The sequence below is a fragment of the Nicotiana sylvestris genome, chromosome 1, assembly GCF_000393655.2.
Source record: "Nicotiana sylvestris chromosome 1, ASM39365v2, whole genome shotgun sequence".
NCBI classification, from domain to species: Eukaryota; Viridiplantae; Streptophyta; class Magnoliopsida; order Solanales; family Solanaceae; genus Nicotiana; species Nicotiana sylvestris.
In genome coordinates this window covers 32,082,047-32,092,227 of record NC_091057.1, presented here as the reverse complement: position 1 = coordinate 32,092,227, position 10,181 = coordinate 32,082,047, and the positions used below count along the sequence as shown (strand labels likewise).

At 34.1% G+C, this 10,181-nt stretch overlaps 1 protein-coding gene and 1 long non-coding RNA gene across 4 annotated transcripts; one reads left to right on the top strand and one right to left on the bottom strand.

Moving 5' to 3' along the window:
• Positions 1–220: 220 nt before the first annotated feature.
• On the top strand, positions 221–2,170 carry LOC104230026 (uncharacterized). Of its 3 annotated transcripts, none has more exons than XR_011402676.1 (4): positions 221–499; positions 758–845; positions 962–1,103; positions 1,544–2,170. It is a non-coding gene; the product is annotated as an uncharacterized lncRNA (long non-coding RNA). The 3 variants fall into 3 exon arrangements; XR_011402675.1 differs by having other exon boundaries at positions 758–884; XR_711790.2 differs by having other exon boundaries at positions 758–1,103.
• A 4,063-nt stretch (positions 2,171–6,233) lies between these two features.
• On the bottom strand, positions 6,234–9,765 carry LOC104230028 (auxin-responsive protein IAA13). Its single transcript, XM_009782762.2, has 5 exons — positions 9,371–9,765; positions 7,684–7,991; positions 7,376–7,493; positions 6,659–6,720; positions 6,234–6,544 (listed from the first exon to the last, which is right to left on the bottom strand). Exons 1-5 carry the CDS (start codon positions 9,721–9,723, stop codon positions 6,495–6,497), a joined length of 891 nt encoding a protein of 296 aa, XP_009781064.1. The 5' UTR covers positions 9,724–9,765; the 3' UTR covers positions 6,234–6,494.
• Between the last annotated feature and the right edge of the window lie 416 nt (positions 9,766–10,181).

The window sequence follows — 10,181 nt, the reverse complement described above, 5'->3', positions numbered from 1 at the left end:
TTCTCTATTTGTTCAACTATATATTATTATTGTTGTTGATTTAAGGGCCCTCAATTGACTGTGCCTATTTAGTGTGTATTGTTTGGAAAAGGATACGTATTTAAATAGTTGTTGAACAACATCATTCCTAACCTACGTGAGGAATCAATAGGAAACTTATGGGACTTATATTCTTAGCCTTTCCTGCAAGATCAGTTTCCAAAAACTAGATCTTCTCGTTGACTTTCTTTTCTTATAATAGCACATGAGAGAGAATGTTGTTTTTCTGATGTTCATACATACACTTCTTTGTTCTAGATTAAGAAGAGTCCATGCACTTATTTAACTCAGCTTGAGATACCCTAATCTTCTTTTATGTACTCTTCAGCTGCATTCTCCTGGTAATCGTGCTTTGGCACGAGAATGCAAAGATATTAAAATTGATGGAGTATATATTGGATCTTGTACTGGTGGGAAAACAGAGGACTTCATGGCTGCCGCCAAAGTTTTTCTAGCATCAGTAAGATGATATTTCTTTATCAGAATTTTGCTATGCAGAGGTTTGACTATTCTTTGTCAAATGTGAGCTTAGATATTTATTCTGTAGTCATTTGTCTTCTGTAATAATTTAACAGCCTGTTTAACTCAATCCTCTGGGATGCATATTGATGCCTGACTTGCTGTTGATGCACAAGGCGTATCTCGTACTTTTCCGCCTAGATCATATTCCTTTGTGTTATTGTTGAATAAGCATTTTGTGCTTAATTGATGCTTTTAGGTGGTAGTTTGGGACGTGATCTTCTTTTTAGGGAAAATGCCAGTTGCATCTGTGTTGGCGGAGTTTTGCATCATAGCAGGGAAAGAAGGTCAAAGCTCCAACATTCCTTGTCCCTTCTACTCGGGAGGTTCTTACTCTTACATATTATTCGACGTGAATGTTATGGTGTCATACCATATGATGCAAAAGTTTGCAACGTTTCAGGTCTGGATGGATTTATATACTCTCCCCGTTCCAGAATCTGGTGGCAAAACTTGTTCACAGATTTTTGAGGATGCCGGCTGTGATAAACCAGCAAGTCCTAGCTGTGGTGCTCGACACTCATGCGCGCTTGAATGAACCTCAGGCAAGTTTCATAATTATGATAGAAACAAGTTGATAGTAGTCATAGGTCAATGCTGAAGATCTAATATTCTTCAATATTTCCATCCTGAATGAATGTGAGCCACGATGTTTACACAGTCGAATTGCAGTTTACCTTAAAGCATAATGCCTTATTCAATGGAGTCTAGTTGTACATGTTTGTCATACCATTTCAGCATACTTGATATTGTAATTAAAATTATAGTCTTGCCTGGGTCAATAACGTGATCTTTGCATTGTAGATCAGAAGTCTTTTCAACCAATTCAGGATTAAAACGTAGTTGATTGATTTGTCCTTACAAGATTAGCTCATTCGTCTTATGGCTAGTTCTTCAAGTTAATTACTTATTAACAATGAGATGAAAGGTCATCACTATATTGCAACTCGCAACAACTTGACCCAACGAGCATTTTGATTTGCAGGTCTGTGTCTCAACCGCAAACAGAAATTTCCCTGGACGAATGGGTCATAAGGAAGGTCAAATTTATCTTGCATCTCCATATACAGCTGCAGCATCAGGATTAAGTGGTCACATTACTGATCCCCGAGAATTTTTGCTTTAACGTGCTTGATCATTCATGTTAAGCCGCACTTCAGCTTGAATGCATTGTGTGTTGTTCGTATGCCTGAGGACTTTGTGTTTCAATGAAGTAAGATTGGCAAAATTTAGGTTTCTCTCGTTCTCTTAACTATAGTTACATTTATTTACTCGTGGAAAGTGAAAAGACAGGAATCGTTGGCTGGTCACTCACGAGCCACTTGATTTAGCTTATGCCTTATCAGAAAGACTTGGTTCAAAGAGTAGCGGCGTTTCTTCATTACATTCGATTGGCTATTGTCTTATGTGAATGCACCAAGTTTACCACACGGCTAGCATGTAGACGTGCTGAATTGTGTGAGTCGTCTCACCTAAAAGTTTCATGTTTCAATATAATCTCTCATGTACTCTTTGTTTGCCCTAACCACATGAAAATATTTTGTCGATGGCATGAGATTCGACTTCATGACTTCTGCTTATTCTTATTCTGATAACATGTTTGAATTGTGAACTCCTGGACCTATGCATTTAACTTGTTAGAAAGTGAGCACTTTCATTCATTCGTTTAAGTTGTGCACATTACATCACAAAAGATCGAAATCAATGTAATACATGAGGCATTATAAAGTACCAAACTAAACTATAGAATGAAGATACTGAAATATACTAAATCATTACAAGTTAATTAGTTGCAAAATCTCACACACACACATATCTACAGATTTTTGCATGTACGGTAGGTATATAGTTATGTTTACCTGAAAAATCGCTTGCACGTTTTTACTGTAGTTTTGATAAAGAAAAAGGGGTTAAAGGCAAGTGAATCAAAAATGATCCGAAACCTTCGTGAGCTAGTTTGAATTGTGTGAATCGTACATAGTTTAAGACGAAAAATACAATAAATCAACAAGACGATGTTTAAGATATCAACCCAATAGAATCATACACTTTTCATATTTATCAAAATTCTTTCTTTCAAAGATCATACATATAGAGATGGATAGAGAGAGATAGGGTGCTTGTGTTGTAATGGGCATGGGGTCTTAGTTTCATTGAGAAGCTAACTATATAAGACTAGCACGAGCCTTTTTCATGATAAGACCATTCAACAGTGCAAAAAGGAATGTGCAAAAGGCATCTCTGGTTCAGCATGAAGTTCGATGATAGGTCGCCTCGGGGCCAAACCACTTCAAAATGGCACTGTCACTTGGAGGAATCGGTTATCGGATCTATCAGTCGAGGCCATAGGCTACGAGTACCAGGCTGGACTCGCACGTCTCACATCTCTGTTGGTACACCTGGTTATAAGTCCGAACTTTTGCCCCATACAAGTTTTTTTTTTAAAAATAGTTATGAATACCTAATAGTTTCTTTTTTTTGGGTACCAAAAAGTGTTACAATAGAAGGTAACTTTCATGATCTTTTTCAGATTTGGAAGTGACACACAAACACAATAGTTGGTGATTGAGATCTGAACTCAGATAGCTTCATCATTGTGTAGGGTTCCTATTGTTGGGAAAAAGAGGAAGCACAATGGATGGCGCATGAAGGTTATACAACTTTATGTTATAAACACTCTTCGCCACTCCCCACCCACCCAATTCTTTTTTTTTTTTTTTTGTGGTAAAAATAGAACGAGTTAGCCAGTTTAATAGCTAGCGTTTGCAAAAAAAAAAATCACTGTTTTGCTAAAACATAAAAAACTCTAGCATAATGTACTGAATTATGAAGCTCCTGTATATAAAGTTCCAACATATTATGTTGGAACGCCAGCAGAAAATTTCCAGCATAATATGCGGGATAATGAAACTCCTATTCCAGCATATTATTATGGAACTCCAGCACATTATAAAATTTCAGCATATTAATATGCTGGAGGCTCATTAAATTTTTTGAATTTGTTCAGATTTTATCTTGACGTGAAAAATGACTAAATTTCGATTACTTTTGAAACTGTAGCTATTTTTCCAACTCCCTATTTGGTAGTATTTAATTTGGGGCCCAACTAATTTGAATTTCCGCATTGTAAGAGTCATCTGTGTGGGTAAATGCTCACCACCATGATTTTTTTATTCCCCGGGATCTAACATCTGATTAAAGGGTAGAGAGATCTTATGCATCTCATCATATAATCCTGGATAACACCTGTTCTTATTAATTCACATTCGTGTTTGAATTCAAATTAAATAAAGCATGTCAATTGTTTTATATATATATATATATCTTTGTATTACTTAATCATGACTAAATTGGTATATTCCTCCTCAATTTATCATTAGTAATATATTTTGGTAGTGTGTGTGAACATAAAGTGCCAGTAATTTTTTGCGTGCTCCAAACTCCAAAGAACCCTTACCCCAAAAGAAAAAGAAACATGAAAAATAAAAAGGAGAGGGGAAAATAACTTTATGCTGGTTGTTAACGTTGGGTTTTTATTCAATTTGATGTGTTTTGCAAAGATCAAGGCGCGTTTCCGTTTCAACCGCGAGAGTATTAAGTGTCTTTTCCGACTAAAGTGACTTAATTAGACATAAATTTAAAAGGTTCATTACACAAAGGAACGACTCATTTCCTGAATAATCTTTTTTTAAAAAAGGTTGAAAGGGAGGAGACCTCCAAAAAATAATATTATATTTTTACATTGTCGGTCTCAAATTATTTATCGTAATTTCTAAAAATAGTCGTCTCAGTTATTTGATATTTTAGAAGTTCAAGAGAAAATTAATATATTTTTTTTTATTTTACCCTTAATAATAATTGTTCTTGAAGAAGGAGATAACACATTAATAGAGTACATATTCAATGAAGAAAAATTATATCTTAAGACATAAATAAGGATAAAATAATCTAAAATTTCATATATATAAAAAAGAAATACAATAAATAATTTGAGATAGAGAAAATAATACATAGTTAAATATTAAGTACAAGTGAATTTTTACTGCATTTATTTTGTCTCTCACGGACTCCACGAGGAGTATTGGGATACAGTTGGCATTTGATCAACGAAAAAGAAAAAGGAACAATAATTATGTTTAGAATGACTAACATTAGTCATAATCGGAATTATGACTTACATAAGAATATAATGTCGCACATAGTTCTTTTTCTTTTGAGTTTCTTGCCTTATCCAAATTAAGGTAAAGTGATTAGACTTAAGAAGCATACGTGTATCGGGGAAACAACCATCTTTTATAGATGAAAACAATAAGACTAGTACAATCAAACTTCTTCTTGATAGTATTATTTGTTCCGATATTTTTTGGTTGTTATAATGAAGTGCTGCTATAAAACATATTTTATAACGTAATTAGAGATGAAATCAAGATTTAAACCTTATGGGTTCTGAATTTCAAAACACTGACTTCAAATACTAATGACTGAGTTCTAAATATAATATTTTTATATAAATAATGAAAATTTTAATATAAATGTAATGTTTGAACAAAAGTTACTGGGTTTTGGCAGGATGAGTGCACTATTAAGAAGAGGTGTATCCAGAATATAAATTTTATGGGTTCAACCTTTAGTTCTTACGATTGCGTACCCATTGCACTTTTGGAATTATAAGTTCAAAATTATTATTTTTAAAAATTAGTAATTTTCTTACATCTATATCTATTTTTCATGTTGAAAATATTGAGATCGGTTGAACCCATTGACTATATGCTACATCATACACTGCTACTAATTTTAATATATATATTTTGTTTAATCATATAAGATTTTACAGTGATAAAAGAAGAATATCAATTTCAATGTGTGAAAATTTTGAAAGAATAAACCAAACAAAGAAAGAAATAAAATAAAACTACTTAATTAATACGCAAAAAATAACACCAAACATGTCCATCTCCCGTGGGCATCAACTTCTAGAAAAAAAAAGGAAAAAAAACAGGATTGACATAAGATTTAAACTCACAACCTCACCTAGAGCGGTACTCAATAACCATCACTATCATATAATACTTTGAGCATGGGTGAACATACATATATTTAAATATTTTTAAAAAAAATAGTATTATTATACATGATTTAGGGGGACATTGGTTCATGTGCCCCAAGGAACCCTCTCCCCCCCTCCCCCCCTAGATATGCCACTGGCCGAACGCGTAGCTCGGCTTCTACCTCCGCCCCCAAACATAATATAGAAATTGATTTCAAAAAAACTTATTTTTTATGGAATGACTGTTATATAAAAATATTGCTATAAAAAGGTCCGATGGTATATAAAATTAACGAGGAACAAAAAAAGGCTTGAGATATATAGAGACAATTTCTCAATCCACAAAAAAGTGAATTTGGAGATATATTCTGCGTTATACTATTTTCTTATCTTCTTCTTTGAATCGTTTTAACCACTTCTACGACAAACTATACAATAATTTCCACTCAATAAAATGCTTAGACACCAAGATTCCAAACATCACAATTGGCAAAATATTTCCTTTTTTTAACGCTACTTGAATTTTCTAGATAAAATATCTTTTCCACCATATGATAAGAGAATGATCAACATTAAAATAAATAAATAAATAAATAGAATTTCTTGCAACAAACACAAACACACAAAAGAGAAAAATAGCATTCCCATATTTACATTATGAGAAAAAGTAGGTTTGGGCAAAACATTGGTGTATCAACTATATGAGGGGGTTGAGACCTAAACACAACCAAAAAAAGAAAAAATTGAAGAGAAAAATGGTGCAAAACAAAAAATGCAACCACGAAAAAGTAACAAAATCCATTGACTTTTAACACTTCCCTATTTCTGTTTTACTTTTTTTTTCCCTTCCAAACTGTGATTTCATGCATTTTCCTTGAACCAAAGCAAATTAGATTGGTTTCCCTTTTTGTCTCTCCTGCTTCTGAGGAATTCTTGGAGCTGAAAATAAACCAGTAATTAGTATTAGAGCTAAGGAAACAAAATGACAAAAAGTAGAGGCAAAATTTCATTAATTGGAAATTATGTTCTTTTGCCAAATGCCTATATACATACCAAGTCCATTAGCCTCAGAAGTCCTCATAATTCTTAGCCTTTTCACAGTGCTGACAAACATCCTATAAGACATGAAGATATTAGAACATATAAGATCTAGAATAGCAAAAACTAGTTGCATTTTCAGATAATATACTTTCATTCATTCTCATACTACTGCTTATTGTCTTTTTATTCATTTTCATTCCTATACTCTCTTCTTCTAGGGTGGGAATGTGGGATGGTTGATGAAAGATGAAGGGGTGATCATTTGCTTTCATGTATTAGGTCCACCAAAAGAAAGGACAACCTAGTGCACAAAACATACAATATTCACGTAGATTCCGACAAGTGCCGCACCTCCTAGAAGCCTACCCTAATGCAAGCATTAGTGGATGCTTCCAAGATTCGAACCTGTGACCTATAGGCCACACGAAAACAACTTTATCGTTGCTCCAAAACTCCCATCTACGTCCACCAAAAAGCAAATCATAATATACTTGAGATCATCAATACTTTAGGCTTGCTAATATATCCATGCTTTTTTTGGGTAATGAAGACTTAGGCTTTGCTAGTTTTCTTTTTAAACGAAGGTGGTGTTCGGACCAACTTGGGTGCACATCTACTATTTCACGGGGTACTTGATACCTCTCACCAGCACAGTTACCGGGTATTAGGCTTTACTAATATATCCATGCTTTTTACAACTGTATGGAATACTAAAGTGAATTTACTTACTCCCATGGAACATCTCCAACGAGCATCCAGTCTCCTTCTTTATCCTCATATGTGAGCACAAATTCAGATGATCCATTCAAGAGCTTAAAAGACTTTGTCCCTTGTTCCTTTTCACCACCTATTTTACAGAACATAAATCAACAGAACATCAACAGCCACTTCACAATAATATCATCACAAACATACAATCGACTCGTGTAATCTAGTACGTAAAATAGGTTCGCAGTTTCTATAAACAAATACCACGCGATGTTAGAGAGCCAATTTAAGTAACAACAAGAGCGTGAACTATGAAATAGAATCCATACTTTTAGTTGATTTGCAGAACATATCCTCTAAGGTTTCGGCTAGCGATTCGTAGCAAGTGTGAGCATTCAAATCCACCTTTCTTCCAATAGGCAAACCATCCATATTCACCTTTACAAAACCAAGATGCCCTTTTTCTTTGATAGAAGTCGCGTCGTCCTTGGCATTTCCATGGTTGATTTTCTTCTTTGAATGCTCCTTCTTATCATTCCCGCCAACTCCCTTGTCTTCTTCAGCATTTAGAACCTTTGATTGATTAACCAAGCTATTCATTCTGTAAGCCCTTATGGGTGGCCATCCCACAACCTGACTGCTTTCAGAAATCAAAATAAATGAATTGGTTATACTATATCCATATCAAGAAGCCAAAATTCATGAACTTTGTAATTGTTCTAGCTAAAATAAACAAGTCAAAAGCATGAAACAATAAAATAAGGGCAGTCAGGTGCACAAAGCATCTTGCGTTCACACGTGGTCCGGCAAAGGGCAGCAGCACAGGGGGTGTGGTGCAGACAACTTACCCTAATGCAAGCATCAGTAGCTAATTCCACGACTCGAACCCGTGACCTATAGGTCACATGGAAACTAACTTTATTGTATCTAAGGCTCCCCCTTCAAAGAATGAAAAAATAAATTTATTTTTACCTAATTAGCCATAACTTATCCATTTCTGGAATTCCCTACCTCTTACCAAATCTAATTAAAAACAGAAAAGGATAATATTCTGTACCAAAGAGCAGAAAGTAAAAGCCAGATGTGGGCAACCCCAGAGGAAGAAGGGGGCCATGTGAATAATTGCAAAATGAATGAAATACTTATTTTTTTCTAATATGGGCCTAAAAGAAGGTTCACTATATGGGAGGGAATATAATGATAGATTATCATAATGACAGGGCAACCAAAAACAAATTTTGGCAGATTTTATATTTAAAGGTAATGAGATGAACAAAGTGATACATGCCCTGCTAGCTTCTTAAAATATATACTAAACATATTCAAGGAATATATACTCAATAACGAAATTCTAGAAACAAAATAAATACTAATACTTGACATAAGAACCAAGATAATTAACACCCTTCAAGAGAAACACTTAATTCAGTAAATTAAAAACATAACTTCCTGGATAAACATGAAATTAATGTAAAAATTTTAATATTAAAGGAAAGAACTCTGCTTTATGAACCAACCAAAGATAAAAGCAAAACTAAATTCAAAGGACTACATACTCAAAGGACAAAAATACTAGAAACAAAGGACATACACATATGGCTGGTCAGTCAAAAATAATTACATCGGCTAGCCAAATATACAAAAAAAAATATACTAATTATGCATAAAACATGTATATTATACATTAATACACAGAATATACATTTTATCAGCTAATTATTTTTGGGAGCATAGCCAAATATACAACAACTATATAATAATTATGTAAAAGACATGAATATTATACATTAATATAAATATATATATTACTTATACATCGGCTATTATTTTTGGGAGCGCGCTATACACAGTGTAGTTTTCCCAAACAAAAATGAAACTTCACATAAGAACCAAAATCATTGAGTCCTTTTTGAGATACACAATTTTTTGAGTAAACTAAACATAAACTCATGGATAAACATGAAGTTTCACTAAAAGAAAGAATTTCATTTTTAGGAAAAATTAAGAAATTCTAACCTGGAACCAGTAGGAGGAGATCCAACATCAGTATTCGAACCAACAAAATCAGCAGCTCTTTTAGTACCAGAAGAAACACCACCATTATTAATAATGGATCTTCCTGCAGCTGAAAATCCATTAGGAAAATCTTTAGCAGTTAAAATTCTACCATATTCACCCCATGCTGATTTCTTAGCTTTTGCCACCACCCCACTACCCCCACCACCCCCACTGTTAAGACTAAGTCCTAACCCCAACTCAAGCTCTGTTTCCTCCTCAGAACACATGTCCATATTGTAATCTTGTTCCACTTTAGCCATATTTGAACAACCTTTTTCACCAGTGTCAAGTAAACCAAGAGTTGGTTCCATTCAAAAGGGGTTTCAAGATTTTGTGAGTAAGATTTCAAGAAAATGGATTTGAAAGAATAAAGAAGAGAATGTATTGTGGTTTATTAAGGAGGGGTGTGGTGGGGGTGGGTCTATGGTGGAGCTAGTGATGATTATGGGACCCATATGTCTGCTAGTGCAACAAGCACTGTCAAAATTCTTCTTCCTCAAGTTTCTTTAATTGCATTCATTTCAATTTCTCGAGCTCATGATTTTTGGTTTTTGGTTTGGTTTGTAATTGTATTGTGCTATGCTTTTGATATTACTACTTGAAAGTGTTTTTGGGTTGTCCCCTTTGCTTTTTTTGTCCAAATGTTGGAAACAAAATACTCCATTAGTATGGGAATCATTTTTTTCTTCTCGAGTTTCGTAAATGTCTAAAATGTCTTTATTTTGTTTGTTTTTGGTATCCGCATTCGAGCTCGACTATATCCGGATTC